This window comes from Styela clava, chromosome 9 (genome assembly GCF_964204865.1).
Source record: "Styela clava chromosome 9, kaStyClav1.hap1.2, whole genome shotgun sequence".
NCBI classification, from domain to species: Eukaryota; Metazoa; Chordata; class Ascidiacea; order Stolidobranchia; family Styelidae; genus Styela; species Styela clava.
Window position 1 is genome coordinate 22,129,844 of NC_135258.1, and position 18,418 is coordinate 22,148,261.

At 34.7% G+C, this 18,418-nt stretch overlaps 1 protein-coding gene across 1 annotated transcript; it reads left to right on the forward strand.

The window, feature by feature from the left end:
• The first annotated feature begins 1,135 nt into the window (after positions 1-1,135).
• On the forward strand, positions 1,136-10,623 carry LOC120339145 (fibrinogen-like protein A). The gene is made up of 9 exons (XM_078116411.1): positions 1,136-1,375; positions 1,652-1,776; positions 1,900-1,930; positions 2,151-2,204; positions 3,161-3,244; positions 8,436-8,596; positions 9,066-9,162; positions 9,294-9,390; positions 9,989-10,623. Exons 1-9 carry the CDS (start codon positions 1,273-1,275, stop codon positions 10,302-10,304), a joined length of 1,068 nt encoding a protein of 355 aa, XP_077972537.1. The 5' UTR covers positions 1,136-1,272; the 3' UTR covers positions 10,305-10,623.
• The last annotated feature ends 7,795 nt before the right edge of the window (positions 10,624-18,418 follow it).

The window sequence follows — 18,418 nt, forward strand, 5'->3', positions numbered from 1 at the left end:
AGAAAGCAATACTCGGAGAGTAGCAAATCGGACTTTTATACAAGAGATCTACGTCAAAATATTTATACAAATAATTAAAAGTATGACGCGGTATATTTGGTCCATTCTCCTCATCCTAAATTAGATAAGAGTTCTGGGCAGATTTTATCTGTCATGGACGATCATTAGAATTTGAATTTATTGTCGATATGATCTGAAGATACTATTTTAGGTAAATCGACATAAATCAAATTATCCTCTTCAGGGGCGTAATCGGGGTTGATTTTGTGATTCCCACCACCACCCGCCTTTTTGAAGTGTAAAATAAGCATTTTTCCTCATCATACATAGCAATTTTATTCAAATCTGCGGCAGACAATAACTTCAAACGCTCTCAAACCTTAAAGACTTTCACAAACCGACGTTTTCCTTCCTCCGGCCGAACCTGGTAGCTGTTCCGGCTATTTTGTTTATTAGGATCATACAGTAACCAGGGCAGTATAGTATTTCTCGTGTTCATAGACACGTTGGATTTGTATAATTCTGAAATTTACTTCGAATTTAAAGAAGTTCTCAAATGAGTTGGGCCCGAAAGTATTTTTTGTCGCAAATCTATTATGATATTGTGGACTTTTATATATATTCTAAAACAATCGGCTACGTATTTCTCACGACATATAAAACATTGGTCTGCAACAGAGATGGGTCATTATGCAAGCAGACATTTAGTTTGAAATCTTGTTCTGGGCCACGTCATTTTAAAAGTATTGCTTATGCAACAAAGATTACTTCTTTGACTGTTTGTGCAGAGCTAGGTGTAAAATTACAATTGCCACAACTCGGTTTACCTTTATTTTAACAAGTCTTGCAGTCGATTGTGAGGATTAGTCATATCCAAAAATAGTTCTTGATCTACTGACAATTGTGATCCCAATGAGAAACGTTGTCACAGCGAAACCGATGCTATTTCGTTATATTAACAAATCTTGCAGTCGATTGTGAGGATTAGTCATATCCAGAAATAATTCTTGACTTACTGACAATTGTGATCCCAATGAAAAACGTTGTCACAGCGAAACCGACGCTATTTCGTTCTCAACGTTGTGATCTATATTGTCGGATAAAAAGAGGCAAGGTTACTCTCATGCATTTAGCCCTTTATGACGGAATTCAAATAAATCTGACTCACGTTTTTAGGATTTATTATTGACAGCTGGTCTAGTTTCAATACAGTTACGTCCAAGTTTTATTCTATTGCAATTTTTGTTGGGGCTTCAATGAAGGTGAAATAATATGTCCCATATGTACGGTAACGTCGAACCACCAGAGGAGACAAACGAAAATTTTTATGAGGAGTATATAAATCCCACTGCGTCATCTGGAGCCACAAGACCAGGTAGCAGACAGGCTATCATCGCAGTATTAACTCTTACTTTTTAATGTAAATAGCGATTTTCCTCCACTGCCAAATCGGGAATCGTGCTCGTGAAATCGTCACTGGGCCAAATAGTTCAACAGAGTATAATTGTTAGGTAAAGTATATATATTAGTATCTCACAATGCTATAATAAAGTTTACAAAATAAAGCTTTAATTAGGGGTCAGGTGGCATTTAAACATTATATTTTGATACCAGATAACTGTCACTTAAAATTATGATAAACTTTTTATAGATGATGCTGGTGGAAAAAACTCGGAAAGAAAGAATCGAAAAATCAGTTGGTATAACATCGCCATAACTACAGCTGTCATCTTAACTTTTGGACTAGCAGTATGCGGAATGATTTTGGTCGTTCAGGTAAATGCTTAAATTAACGATCTTTTTCGTATAAAATGTATCTATGGTTTCAGACTGCATTTAACTGGGCAATCTCAGACAATGCTTGTTGGCATCTAATCTCTTTATTTGTCTTCTTTTCAGAATAACAACGGAATCCAAAAACTAATGGAGGGTAAGTACCCTTTACTTCAAATTTGATGATTGTCTCCGAACAACTGTGTATTTGTCTTCGAATAAATTTGTTCTGTTTGAACATCAATTTTATCAAATTGAACATCTAGTAAATTGAAATAATATAGAGTGGTATGTTGTTTTTAATAGTCATTCTAAAAGCTGCATTTGCTTTGTGATATTAATATAAAAGCGGCTTTTATTTTTATTTCAACTTATAGCATTGGAAGTGGAAATTGAGAATATCACGACCAAATTGATGCACAGTCATGAAGGTTTGTTCAATTAAGAATGAGGTTTTCTTCTATTTCTATCCAACTAAATCAACGCGGTAATTAATGGTTCGATATAAAAATTGCTTAAGTTACGTTCGTCATGCATAACGTCCGTTTATGTTCGTGAGTTGTATGTGTTATTCGACTCACAGAAATAATCTCGTACTGTTGTTCATCTAATTTATATTTCATATAAAGAGTTGTTGTCTTCAACTAATCTTTCTATATTTTGCAAACGTGTATATGTGACTACTAAGATGAAATCTATGTATGTATGTTCATCCGTGCCATAAATTTATCAATAGATTAACAAGAAACGGTGTTAAGGTGTCTTTGGACTAGTTACTCTACAACAAGTTCATGTACGTCGCCAGGTTCGAACTCAAAGTGACTAGAGTTATTCCAACGAAATGAATTGACTCGAATTTGAAATATGCGAAATACCTGACAGACTCTATTTAAAACAAAGATTATTTTGAGTGGGTCATTGAAATGGCAAAAAAATTGTTTACTTGCGATTTAACAGGTCGATTGATATTGCGTTGATGTAAAATTAAAGAACAATGTATTGCAGCAGCAGTTACTAAAAACCTGCCCTGTGCATGCATGGTTTAATGTTAGTTTGATTTTGAATATATTGAATTGCTATAAATATAGATATAAGTCTTCGTGTGATTGTGGCTCATATTTACCCATTTGTTAGTTGTTTATGAAATCTGCTATGACTCGACTTGTGACTTGGAACAAAAGCGGCTTGAATTGACATTACTGATATTGATACTCGAATTTTTAACTCAGTGTGATGTGAAACCGCGTTTTGTCTTGTCTTGATAAACTTTAGCATTTGCTGAAATCAATGAGGTATATATGTATATTTTTTTCAATTTTCATTTTAAATAGCGATTTCATTTTCAAATTAACATAAAAACGTCCATATTCTTCATTTTAACTCACAGAATTGGAGATGAAAATGGTAACAATGGATAATCGTATAAGAAAGATTGATACTGACACCAACTTGATCCGCGTCAATCATGAAGGTTTGTGCAATAAGAATTATTTCATGTTATCCATCTCATTCGATAAGGTGAACGATGTCCGAATATGGCAATTTAATTTAAGGTGTAGGCTTATTTGATTTTCATAATTTTATAAACAATAGATGAGACAATATTCAGAAACAATCCTTTTACTTTGGTGATGCTCCTGTTAAAATGCAATAATAAATTTTAAATGGTATTTATTTTTTATTAGTTTCAAAAGCTGCATATGATTAGTGATAGTATTATAAAAAAAAACTTTATTTTTTATTTGAACTAATAGAATCGGAACTGAAAATTGAGAATCTTACGATCAAAGTGATGCGCAATCATGAATGTTTGTTCAAATTGTAATAAATGGATTTTTTTATTTTAGTCAATCATTATCCAGCTTAGCCAATAAGGTAGTTGATGGCTCAATATGAAAATTGCTTATGTATTCGTTCGTGATGCACAACGTTTGTAAATGTATATGTTATCCGACTCGCAAAAAATGCTTTTATAGTCTTATCTCGAACTCTTCTTTCTATATTAAGCAATCGTATAAAGTTTACGATTAAGATGATCATGTTCACAATATTAGAATCCAAGGAAATGCTGAAGATGGCATTTTATTTCACTAAAATTTCTATATATACAGTCTTGACCACGAAATTAATTGAGATTGCAGTTTCGCTCATGGCGTTGCCTTCATGCCTCGACTAATAAATAATAACAGAGCATCGAAAGGGGAAATTACATGCCATAATAGCTATGTATGTAGGTTTATCTGTGCGATAAAGATAACAGTACATTAACAAGAAACTTTGAACAATAATGTTTACTCGACGATTGACCCGAGAAAATTTCTTTCTACACTCTGCCACTGCGAAATTACTTATGCTTATTTTGAAAGTTTTTCCACGAGTTGCAGCTTCAAAACTAGTTTACTTGTTTCATAACCGCCATTACAGGGCAAGTAATAGATATTGCCATTGGATATTTAATCATTGTCCTTCATTGAAAACGTCCATAGCTACCGCTAAATGCTTTGCTTGTAAGGTGAATTACAATTTGTACCCTGAAAGAGCCGAACAGTGGTTTTGTATGTTTTTAGAGCGCGTCTGAGGCCTGGCCCTATTTACAGCATGATATGTTTGTATTTTGGCGTCACAGTTGATCGCTCGCTGTACGACATGATCTAGATCCGCCGGTCATTCTCGCCTATATCTTCATTCTCAATGCCATCACACGAAAGTATAAAGAGTATTCGTGTATTTACTGTATATATATATATATATATATATTGTGTATATATGTAGGCCAAAGTGTAACCTGACAATAGATTCAATAGCCAAATTTTGAAAATTGTTCAATTGGATTCTAGATAACAGATGACAAAACTTTCATAATTTTATAGATTGGATCGTCTGAGATATGACATATTGCTGAAATTTACGTTATCGCGAGTTAAAATTCGAACACACATAGATCAGCGAATTTTAGGCCAAATTTGAAAAAATTTTACCAGTCGATGCGGAAATTTCGTATTTCTATTTTCAAGGAGTGGTTTCAAATACCTTTGACTTTTGGCCCCCGAATGAAAAATTTGTACTATTGTAGTTGTACTGAAAATTTTAGTATATTTAAAAAAAAGATTTCAATGAAACAAAACTAAAAATAGTATTATAATTAAAATTCATTGAATAGTTTTCGAGAAAATTGGGTCTAATTATTTATTTTTTTTTTTTGGTCATAACTTTTGATATAATTAGTACAAAAAAAGTTGGTACCAATTGGTATTGGTATTCAATTGGTATTCCAGAGACGCATCCAACGATATATTCCTTAATGATATTGGATAGCTAAAAAAGAAATCATTTATTTGCAATTTTGAAATTTGCAAATAAATGGGGTTGAGAAACTTATTATCGCATATCGAAGTTACTAGGGTTTCATCGATTTTTTTAATTTTTCGCCGTTGATGTCTGTTTTTTTGTTATATTCAAATATATTTGAATATAATAAGTGCATTGCACGTACTTTCCATCAACTTTAGGCAAAAAAAAACTCGAAAATATCGCTTCATGATGAATGGTGATGTTATCAAAAACGCAATTTTCGCCGTAATTATCATACCGTTTTCTAGCGATAATATGTTGTATGAGCAAGTTGAAACTATACCTAGTATTTTGGTACATCACATCATTAAATCGAACCATCACCTGAATAATTTACCATTTTTTAAACAAATATAGTTATCATTCTGGGAATGAGAAGAAGAATCGCCGAAGTATGAACACTCAAATTCCCGCAGAATTAAATCCAATAGCCCGGCCTAGTAAAACAATAAAATTAGGGTACAAAGGGAGTGAAAGTGGAAAACGAAATAACTCGGCATCGGCATGAGCGACTTAGACTTGCGATAGAAAGTTGTTCTAATTCCTACATTTTCACGAGTCTCAGTAACAAGTTGTATCCCATTTGTTAATTAGGAATACTGTCGCTAAAAGGATCACAGAGCTTTCAAATATGCCACAGTTCGTTAAAATAGATTTTAGAGCTAATTAGCTCTTTGTAATCTGAATTTCAACTGTGCAGCGTTCAATTTCCGATTGCCAGGTTTTGAATTTTTCAGAGTGGGATGCGTCCAAAATAGCTCACAATGTACTAGAGGTTACCATAACTCATTTGCTTATGGGATAGTCGGAAATTAGTTACGCCAGTTAATGTAGTTAGTATTATGTATTTCCAACAATATGAAAAATCACAGTGACGTCATACGGTTTTCTGAGTGGAATTACTTATGGCGTCATAACAGAGATGTTCATGTCATGTGATGTCATAAATTAATATAAAAAAATTCGCAAAATACGAAATTTCCGTTGTACCGAAGGTCCGTATGATAATCACGCAAGTATACTGAATAATAAGTTGAATATAAAAAACTAATAAACCGCGTCACCAGTAAACTTGAAGTCATAGTAGCTATTTCTATTCGTGCCAAAGAAGCAGGGACTTGACCCAAATCCTACCATCCTATTTTTACGAAATCGCTCATCTCGGACTTCAAAGAGAGAGGTGTAGGAGTATTATTAAAACGTATCTGGGCATTATTTGATATGTACAATAAGGGTGATATGGCAATATTGTTAGCAGCGCAATGCAGATCGTGGCTTTATATAGAAGTATGTTTAGACAGCAAAAATCGCCATGTAGTTTAGAGTGACTGCTCTGTACCATTGACCGACAAACAATTCCATTATGTCAAAGTAACACCGTTTCTTCCACATGTTTTTCAATGACCCAAAATTATCTTACATACTATAAACTTTCCATTTTAATGTTCTCAAGTTTGCTTGAAAAGTTTTTCTGAACTTTGACAGGCGTTCCTTCCGTACACGATCTCCTGTCAGCATCGTATTTTCCCTAATCTGTTTAAATTTATTTTACAAAATAATATAAAGTATATCTTTCTAAAAAAATATTGGACTATGTTAAAACACATAATGGGCCACGCAAACTTTATTTGATCTAAAATGCATCTTGAGAAAAAAAGAATTTTGCTGAATTGGGTTGGGAAAAATACCATATTGCACCGGTATGAATGTTTCACATTCATTTATCGATACATATAGGACCTTGCTTATTATGGAATTACTTTATCTCTTTTTGTTAGCTTCCAAGCGAAATCTAGATAAGGTATTTAGTAATCAAGAATGTGGTTAAGAATATGGGACTTGTTGGTGAATCAAATGGTTCACATCAGATGTATAATTAGTTAATTTTCCGATTGAGCAATGCTAGAATGTACAGAATTGATTAGTTTGAATAACTTAATTTTTATTGCTCAGAACAAAACGCAATCAGGTGTTTCAAAAACAAATGGATATTTGACATTATAACAGTTGTTCAATGAATTATATTCGCCTTTGAAGTAATGAATTGAACTTTGGCAACTTCATTCACGAGCTGTAGTATACAGTGATTGCCCAGTCGTTCAAATAAAACTATTATTATGCAACTTACTAAATATTACCTGGCACAACACAATATTAACAACATTATAAAGTTTTTATATATAGTTAATTGAACTGATACATCGGCCAACCCTGAAAAAAAGCTCACTCCTAATAATATCACAAAACAAGAGAGCAACGCCCAAATATATGGACACGTGGACTAGGGCGAAGCAGGGTTTACTTTTGACGTTACCGGTACCGTACCCTCAAAAAGTTCGGGTTTTCAGTCGCAAGAATTTTCACAGTCAGCCGTCACGCTTGGCGGATTAAAAACCGTTTTCCCATAATTAAAAATTAATACAGCGCAATTTTGAATGAAATATTAGATCTCATAAGATTCATAGAAAATTCAGGAATAAATGAAAGTAATAGCCTTCTGGCAAAAAATCTTGAACCACTGAAAATTCCAAAGCAATTGGTCCAGTATTCGAAGAGCGAAGCGATTTTTTAATGATAATGACGAAAGAAAATAACAATAACAACAAAATTTTGAAACGATTGTTATGGGCACTAAACGTGTCCAATAAAGATAAAATTACCTAGACTCTCAGTTGCGTTCGTCTTTCACTGTCCTCTCCAACTAGAGTTGTGATGAACAGAAATTGTCATAAAATCAGGTTATTTCCCACCAATCTGCCAATGAGAATTTAAGAAGCGCAACATGTTGGCTATTCCGAACAGTGTCGCTGTATTACCGTAATACCGTTCCGCCGCTAACTACCTTTACATGCGAAATCCTATTCTGTCGCAATGTAGAGGACTATCACGAATGCTCCATATATTTTCATGTTTACCATAATTAGGCAGTGAGATACTTTGCAGACTCAAAGTGATAACATTATCCCAAACTATTTCTTTGTATACCATATCTCAGAGCCTTTCCCGTCGCCCAAATACAGCGAAAATAACCATGTTAGCGATTAACAAAGTGTGCCGCTATCTTTGCTATAAGTCATTTTCAAATCATGGCTTCGGTTATTTATACCAATACTTCCGTTACCAAATAGAAATGAAAAAACATAATAAATATGTGTATTTTAAGTAACTATGCAATTAATACAATATGATTGATTTCATAATATTGTGCATGAATGGTCGCTGCCGGTAGCAAGCGCCGCGAAATAAATGTACTCGCAATATTTGTTAAGCTTGAATAGAAATTGAATTTTAATAATACTTAAAATATACAGAATATCTCAGTCAAGCATTGCCTGCGGATTGTTCGGAATATAGAGAAAATTTATCTCGACTTGGTCGGAGAGTTTCTGCAGGAAAAGAAACAATTTATATTATCTTAGATGGAGCGATTGCAAGTGTTAATTGCGATTTTAATGAATCGAACTCATGGACAGTAACGTCAGTAAGAATATTAAATTAATTTTAACAAGCCTCTTGACCTAACCCTTTGATATTGACTAAATCAGATTTCACACCATCACGAAAAAAAAAATTTGTTCGATAGCCATTCAAGATTATGAATGATAAGAAACCACAATAAGCTTGTGATAGATCTCTCATCCTAAATTAACGCGAATCAAATTTAATTCATATCTGAAATTTCTTCAATTGGAAATTTAATCAACGTCGCATATACTTGCTGCGGTTTATGTTTATTACTTCTTCTTTCCAAAGTGTATCAAACTCTCTTACACATTTACTGAAAATTTTCACTTTTTTTTGAATTACAAATACGAAAAAAATGAATAGTAACTAACTCCTAGTTAAATCCATTATAATTAGTTATTTTAACTAATGTTTTATGATATGACATTTTTTGTGTTATTTATCAAAAAAATAAACTTTTCCATATTTTCCTTGAGGTTATTCAACGTAGAATGGATGGGAGTGTCGATTTTTACAGAGGATGGGAGGAATACAAGAAAGGATTCGGAAATCCCGATGGAGAGTTATGGCTGGGTAAAAAGCTTATTTTATAAAGATTTTATGCTTAAAAAATCCTAATAAAAAACGCATAAAATAAGTTATTGTATAAAAGAAATATTTGTATACTCGTACTTTATTTTTTAATTTTCATATTTTTTCATCAGGTCTAGATAAGCTCCACAGAATGACATCAAGAAAAAACTATAGTTTACGAATTGATCTTTTAAACTGGGAAGGCGAAAGAAGATATGCAGCTTACAGGTCTCCTGTTATTTTATCTTAGGAATATTATTTTTTCACGACTGAACACGTACGCAAAACATTTTTAATATCACTTACTTCCGAAGTCGCGGCTCTCGATTTTTGGTGTATGCTTCAATAGATAAGTATTTAGGTATAATACAAGTCTTATTATCGGTGCGTATGCAAAGCGAGTCATATTGATAAAGTATGTATTTCAGGAAATATAAATGATGTCATTAAAACAAATGATCTGTTTTGGGATTAGAGATCGTAGGTGTTGTAAATTATGTACGTTTTCGAAATGTTTGGTTGTCAGAACTGATGGATATAGTCAACTTGCAAAAATGCGCATGTCCTATGAGTCACGTGCTGGCGTCATACAAATGAATTTAGATCTGGCTGCGGCTAAAAAAATGAACTCTGTGAAATTATTTACTCTTAATGGCATAACAATATCTTCAAGAAAAAATGACGCAAAAAATGACTCAAAACTGATAAAAGTGACTTATACGTAATTTTATTATTAGCGTGACGATATTATATTGATGACTTAATTGGTAAACATGAAAAATTTTTGTACAACTTATTATTTTATATTTTTGATATATATGTTCAGTACCTTCCGAATTGGAGACAAAGATTCATATTATCGTCTCACTGTATCGGGATACTCCGGAAATGCAAAGGATGGGATGAATTATCACAATGGAATGTCATTTACTACCCATGATAGAGATAATGATCGAGGCAGTAGTAACTGCGCAGTATCATATCACGGAGCATGGTGGTATAAATTTTGTTATCACGCAAATCTCAATGGAAAATATTACAAAAGTTCGTCAGGGCCTGGAGGCAATGGGGTATCTTGGCAACTTTGGGACGGGGATAATTATTCTCTCAAATTTGTCGAAATGAAGATTAAGCCAAATTAGCAAGCAATTTGCTAATATTGATCAAAATTGAATGAATTCCTAACATCAGTAAATAGTTCACTTCATACATGTTCGAATATGACTCGTATAGAAATCATCTTTGAGCTTCATTGCCTCATAACTGACTGAATTTGGTGATGGCAATACATTGCAGTAATAAATTTTTAACTTGGTAAAACATCCGTTTTATGGAGCAGTTGCACCAACTGACCGTGACCGTCAAATGGTATAAAATTACGAAACTTTTCGAATTCAATTTCATTATACGTTTGAAATATACTTGTATATTTACTTTTTACTTGTGTACTTTATTTTTGCATATTGGCATCATTAAAAATTTTGAACTACAAACAATGAGTTATGCCTCAATCGAAATCACGCTGTCAGAATACACTCACTCAAGTGGGCTGTGGCAAAAAATATTTGCTAGAGAAAACATCTGAAAATTTTCAGGGTTTCATCATGAAAGTTGCTTCAAATTAACTATGGAACTGTGAGGATATTTTCGGGTTGTTTATTCATTGGGGTGGTTTAAGCAAGGGTATATCGATTAGGTGATTTCGTATTTATATTGGTTTGAATTGGTAAATTAAGGAAGAGTCAAACGAGATAGCGATCGGAAGCCGTCGACTTATCGATCTAGCGGCGTGAATCCTCCGCTCTGACTCAATAGCGACACCGCGTATTCCATCACTAATTAATTGATACCTCGCTAATTATACGACATAATTCATCCAAATCAATAGGCTTCTGGTCCGAGATATGATGAATGCACATGCAAAATTTAGAGCAGGGTCAACCTCGCTTTTGTGAGATATCGCGAGTGTCTAACAGACAAACAGACAGATTAGTTACCGATAAGTAATAACACTAAAGGCTGTTTCTGAAACATATCAAGTTCGCATTTCTGCATGTATATCGTTATCAATCGCCGTCAAAGATAGCATGATTAGGTATTTACTTGTCCATGGGAAACGTCACTTGGGATGGGATGGGACAGCTCAACTTCGTATTTCCCATGGGACCACGAAATACCGTATGGTTTTTGGGGAAATGATGGTAAAATATTTCATTATGGACTCGATCATCATACTCTGTTCACAAAGATATAGAATAGACAGTGCTTCCGTCAGCTTAGAACCAAAAATAAGATTTTCTCCAAGAATATTTAATTATATTTATCACCAACAGCTATTTGTAACAACAATTTCTTCTTGTTTTGCACAGTTTTAATAGAAAATCATTACAAATCGAGTCCATATTTAGTTTTTTATGTAAGAGAGACTGTAGCCTACAGGCTGTAGGTTGAGGGTAAAGTTGGTGAGTTTTGGTGGGTATTTACTTTCATGGAAAACAACACTAAAGCATAGTCCCCAAAATGAGAGTACTCCCGAAGTATGTGGACCAAGATGGCGGACATCGGAATGTAGTATGTGTACCAGGTAAGGATTAGGCCATAATTTTATTCCAATTTTTCATTACGAGTTCGGGGACTAGCCAAGGGACTCCCGCAGTATTTGTTCCTGGAATTATTGCCTAACTCTAATCTGGTACACACACTACGTGTCCGCCATCTCGGTTCACATATTTCGGGAGCACCAAATGTAGGAGATCAAGACTCGCGATTGAAAACCCTGAGAATATAGAAATAGCCTTTAATACAGGAGGGCCAGATACAATAAATTGGTTGAAATCGCGGGCTGCACCTTTTTAACAAATGCGTTTAAGTAGTTACAGGCACAAAAGTTTCCGTTATTGATCTTGTGACATGCGTTGTTTGCACAAGCTAGCTGTTAAGGCATTGTAAGGCATAGCTAATAAATTGGACCCGGGTATAGGATTCGTAAGGCAAAGGGATTTGAATTACTCGCACGTACTGAATTAATTCAGAAACTTGTATCGCGGCACTGGCTTTCAAAACTGGCACGTCTCCGCGGGTCGCACAAATTTTCCTTGAGTGCCCCACATGGCCCGCGACCCGCAAGTTGCACACCCCTGTAGTTTATAATCGGAGAAGTAAAGACAACAGAATTGAAATATCTAGCCTTAGGTCAGTATCCCAGCTCCATATGCGCCGTAGGAGTAGGTAAAAATATTGTTTAGAAAAACACTCGTGGCAGCATTATATCACATAAACGATATATTCGGCGAGATGGTATACGCATGATGAAGACAAAAATTTTCGAACAAGATACAATCTTTATTTTGATTATTTGTCATGCTATTGCTATGTGCAATTTACTGTTTAAAACGGGATCACCCAATCCGTGGAGCGTGGGCCACAAATGGCCGGCAGAAGAGTTCCGAGTGGCCCGCTCCGTATTTTTCGAAATTAATAAACCAAACTTAACCCGACGTCCCCCACAAAGTTGACACCTCCAATAAACAAAATCAAGTAAATTATTATTAAAATAATCGTATACCTCGTCGTTCAAACGAGCGTTATCACATGTACCAAACCGTGCGCTCTGGTCGACATCGATGTTTTTTTCATTTCTCGAAGGACCGCGCGTTTTGCTCAAAAAAATTAAAGGCTATTGTGCGATTATTCGTCGAGGAAAATTGAAGGAACGAATTTGCAACCCAAATTTCAGAATTTAATTCAATATGATTATTAGCTTTCGGGTAGGTTTTGATCATCCTTATCGCCACCGTAAAATAAAAGGTGTACTGTAGAATATCTTTGCTACTTGCTTTTTTGCGTTAAATAAAACTTATGAAATTGAGTCACTGCGTAAAAATGCGTGCATATTGTGTTGAGATATTCACAATAGCTCTGTGCAATCAGAGCGTTTGCTTCGGCTACGCGCGAAATTCTAACGTAAAAACCTATAATTATATATATATATATAAGTATATCTTACTAACATTAATCACCTCCTAAGTTGATGTCAGATATATTCAAGTATGTAATTGTATTCAGAATATCCCGCGGCTGTGCGAATGGTTGAAGGAAACATCACTCAACGTTCAGGTCGTGTTGAAGTTCGTTAGAACGCTATATGGGGGGCGTATATCTGTGATGATGGCTGGGGGCAGGAAGAATCAAACGTTGTCTGTCACGTGCTTGGTTTCGGAAACGCTTCAAGATATTATAGTAATGCGCCCTTTGGAAAAGGTGATGGGAAGATATGGCTCGATAACGTCAACTGCACTGGAATTGTAAGCGACATCACTTGTTGCCGACATATAGGTTGGGGCAATCACAATTGTGGTCATGGCGAAGATATTTCCGTTGCCTGCGATTCTGTGCCGGAATCATGAAGTACAAAAAAATCATTTACTATATAGGCCCACAACATTATTGATAAATTATACAATTTCAACTAAACTTCTATGACGAGTCGATAAATGAAATTTCGTTGGAAATTCTTTAACAAAAATTCTCAAGACAATTATAATAGCGATTATCTGTTTGAAAAACTTAGATAGAGGTTATGCAATGTACACACTTAAACTAGGGTTTGATGATTTGAAAAAACTATGCAAATATAATCCAACTATAATCGTTTTATAACGATTGGCACATTTAGATTTTGTCTGGATATCAATTTTCTTGAAAAATATGCAGTTTGTTATTTGACAGATTATATATTTTGTTTAAATAAATTATAGGCTAGTATTGAAAACTCTACTGTTTTATACAGAAAAATGTTTTATGTATCGTTTTGTCTTAATTGTTATTCTGCTTCATGTTTTTTAGTGGTGTTGGAACAAAGAGCGCTCCACGCTTAATTAACAAACGAATCGTTTTCTGTTTTACTACTAGTTACAGATGGGATCATCTTCCAAAAACAATCATGGTTATATTTGTCCTTTTAAATCTGAGCACTTTGGGACCGTTTTGAACCGAATCTTGCTGCTGAAAAAAAAAGAACCAACACGCCGGTTTCCTCCAATAGATTTTGACCTAGAGATTTTTCATCAGCAGGGTGGACGTGTCGATTCATTAACCTTTTCATTGACCTCAAAGCTTAATTTTCTAAGTTCGAAAATAATGCAGTCTAGCGTTTGTTCAAAATTTCACAAATATCTGTAACGAAGTTTCTAAGTTCTGGAATCTTACTTAAAAGGGTTTCCGAAGGATCTGGATGTTGAAACCTAAAATTTTGTTAGCCATTTGCATAAACAAAGGGTATTTTTTTCATGATATCACAGTGTAATTATTGATATTTATTTCAACTTATAATCACATCACTCCGATTCTAATTATCTGTGTAGGAATAAAACTTAATGTATTATACGAATCAGCAATAAAAATATTAAAGCATTTTGAACGTTGGAATGCAGTGGTACAAAAATTATCATAAATTGAACTTTGTAATAGTGTTTTCGAATAATATACTGTAATATAAGTCAGTGTTCTTCAACCTTTTTTTTAATCGTGGTATACCTTTTACCATATTTCAAGAACTTTGGGGGCTCCCGAAGTATGCGAACAAAGATAGCGGACATCGGAATGTAATATGTGTACTAGGTTAGGGTTAGGTCATAATTTTATGCATAAATACTACGGGAGGCTCTTGGCTAGTCTTCGAACTGATAATAGGACTAAAATAAGGAAAATTGGAAAAAAATTATCGCCTAACCCTAACCTGTTACCAATGTTACGTTCCGATGTCCGCCATCTTGGTTCGCATACTTCGGGGGCCCCGAACTTTGTATACCTTACAAATACCAATGTTAATTTAAGGCTTAAATAAACATTAAATTTTAAGCGCATATTGTACTGCGTTATCATCATGCAATCTAATAGGCTAGTGTCCGCAAGTTATAAATTTGACTGGCGGCCTTAGCGTCAACGGGAATACTGTTCAACATAAATCAAACGAAATGCATGGCGGCCGAAATCACCAATCCAGACACTTGACCGCATTATCTATAATTTGTGATATAACAATGTGCTCACGTCGGTTCTTTGCGTAAATGACATTTTATATTTCATGTGCGCCGCGTTTGCATTGTCTCCGCTTGAATATTATATAAATTATTATATTATAGTTTAGAATCCTTGACTTGGGCTGTACATCCTTCGTATAGCCTTTATCAGTTGTATACCAAACTTACGGTCCGGTATACACTTGGGTATACCGTATACCCGGTTGAAGAGTACTGATATATAGGTATAGGTATTAGTATAGTTATAATACAGGCCTGGGCAAGTTGCGACCCGCGGGCCACATCCGGCCCGCGGCAACGTTTTATCCGGCCCGCGAGCAAGTTTATAGATTTAGACACTTTTTTTCATTTACATATAAAATATACTTTGATTGCGCACAAAAGAATTTTTAGGACAATGAAGAAGTCGATAATAACATTCGACTAAATTTCCTTTAAATCGTCGATTGTTTTCGTCATCTCGAGGTGTTATTTAGATTTTAGAACTTAAACACCTTTACGTCGGCGATTAGTCTCCTCAAGTCACAAATTTTCCTTAACATATATATGTCTTGTATCCGGAACTGTGAAACCATTGAAAAAAACGAGTTATTATATAACCATCGGCGACGAGATGCTAAAGCTAAATAAGGGAGTGAATCTGCAAGCAACCTAAATCTAGATTTAGAGCGGCAATATAAAATACTAAAAATTGAACAGAAACAAGTTATGTTTCCATCGGCTAGCGACAGATTAAGAACGCTTTTGTGAAAATGGAAACTAAAAAATTTCTGGTGCCCACGGCACACATTTTAGTTGCGTAGCCTTTGTGGGCGCGATGTACCTTTTGATCAATTCTAAAACTACCGACGGGGCCTGATTTATAAGATAATTAATGTAAGGTAAACTCAATCGATTTTTATGTAACTAAAAAGAATTTTACTCGGTGTACTTTTATCGCAAGCGTGGGGATTTTTCTGATGGTAAAATCTTTAGAACAGAGCTAAGTCAGTGCCGCAGGAACAGATCAGATTTGTCGAATTCACAAAATCGCAAAACACGAATAAAAATAATCTGGCACGTTCCCTCACATTTTAATGTCCGCGGAATGCGATGGTATTTCAGAATTCTAATGCTTATATTTTATCAGAGCAGCCGCGGGTTAGGTTGAAAACAACAAGACATTTCAATGTGCCTGTATCAATGCATTTTAAATATATCCGTATCGCAAAGATAGATATAGTATATAAAGTATATCTCACATTTTTAAATCCGCACACAGCCGTGGTATTTTAGAGCAGACGTTTAAGCTCGCAACGCCTTCCAATGCATTAAAATTTCCGCGAACCTTGTTCACCTTAAGAATGCTATGATGACAGCAAAATTATATGAATCACGATGTTTGGCCACCAAAGGCATGGTCCTAATTCCGCATTGTTACTCACTTTCCACCATTAATGACAAAATTCGGCATTGTTATGCAAGCGTTCCGTTTCTCTGATCCAATGTATTGTCTCGAAATCGCCAGATTTGCGGTTTAAACTAGTTTTATTAAATCCGCTTTGAATAAAAATTTTAACAAAGTGCAATAGATATAGTACTCATTTATATACTTACTTATTCATAGAACGTATTTAAATATGTAATAAAATACAATGAAAACGCGCAATTGACTCTACTTAGTCCGGCCCGCCACTGCATTTTGAATATTCAATGTGGCCCGATAGCAAACATAATTGCCCAGCCCTGTTATAATAGCTCTCTTTGCATTTGTTTCCGCAAACATATTCATCAAAACATAAATAGTATATGGTTATCTCTTAAAATTTTGAGAAATCTATTTTTTGTTTTATGTTTTTTTTTTTTTTAGTTTGATGTGGATCTGTTAAATTGCTGTAAATCTTTGCCGATAAACTTGTGTATATAAAAAAAAGTTTGACTGAAAATTTTGGAAACCTATACTTCATACCGAAAGAAAATGTTGATAAAGAAGAAGTTTATTCAAGGGAATATAGGATTAAATGTTGGATGAATTATTACTTATCGATCTTGAGATCGGTAAGTATGTTGATAGGTATTTGTCTGTCTGATATTCTCGTTTCAACGTTAGAATGATTTTGAGTAGTTTTTCAGCCTTGTTGCATTATCTATGATTCCAGGGCAAGAAAGCAATACTCGAAGAGTAGCAAATCGGATTTTCGAAGAGATCTACGTCAAAATATTTATACAAATAATCAAAAGTATGGCGCGGTATAATTGGACCATTTTCCTCATACTAGATTAGATTTTATCGGTCATGGTAGAACATTAGAATTTAAATTTAGTGTCGATATGAGTTGATCATATTTATGGATGCCATTTTTGGATTTTCGAATCGGATCGATTCGAATAGCATCTTTTCCGAATCCATTCGAATCAGATTTACGCGATTCGGAAAAAGAGAGCGATTTACTGAAAAGCGTTGAACATTGAAGGTTTGTAATCGTTGTTTTCGGCGGCAATAAATCTGCTGAATGCGTTTATGCGCACTCCAACTATCACCAAATTACGGGACGGAAATGAATTTTTCGTGATTAACTTTCTTACTGATCTGCCGTTATTAGTTTCAAGTTCAGCACAACACAATTTTACGTATCACTCGAGATGATGTGTGGCGTAATTTCCCACAGACTACGAGTTTAGTTTTCCACTGAATAGCCTAAGTTTCTATTATGCGCGAATTTAAATGGATCGTATACCTGAAAATCCGTAACAATTTTGATGAAAATTTTGCGACTGCGACTAAGTTATGGTACGCCAAGCATGATTGGATGAAAAAACAGCTACTGACGTCTATATCAGGTTCGTCCAACCCGTGGCTCGCGGGCCATATGTGGCCATAAAACTATTTTTCGAGTGATGTAAACAAACGATTTGTTTATTTTTCTGAAATGCGCTCTGCCAGCCCTTTCAAACGAGCCATTAGTGCCATTTTGAATCGAAACCAAACGAGAGGAGATATCGATAAATAAAGGTGCCATAGCCGTTTACACACTTGGCCTTTTACTACCTTATATGGCGTAATCGCAAAACAGTCGAAGCCATTCCCAGATTGAGAATTTGTTATTAAGGAGTGTATATAATATATTGTTCGGGTTGCCGATGTTTTACGTCCGGAAATAAAAGAGGTGTTCGCAAAAATAGCCTGTCAAGACAGACCATAACTCGTCATGTCGAAGAGCTTGAGAACTCTATCA

Excerpts from the sequence above, each read along its gene's own strand:
- LOC120339145 (XM_078116411.1), top strand. The coding sequence starts at position 1,273 with ATGTCCCATATGTACGGTAACGTCGAACCACCAGAGGAGACAAACGAA. Across the intron at positions 1,777-1,899 it reads GAATGATTTTGGTCGTTCAG|AATAACAACGGAATCCAAAA; the intron begins GTAAATGCTTAA and ends TCTTCTTTTCAG. Across the intron at positions 9,391-9,988 it reads AGAAGATATGCAGCTTACAG|TACCTTCCGAATTGGAGACA; the intron begins GTCTCCTGTTAT and ends ATATATGTTCAG.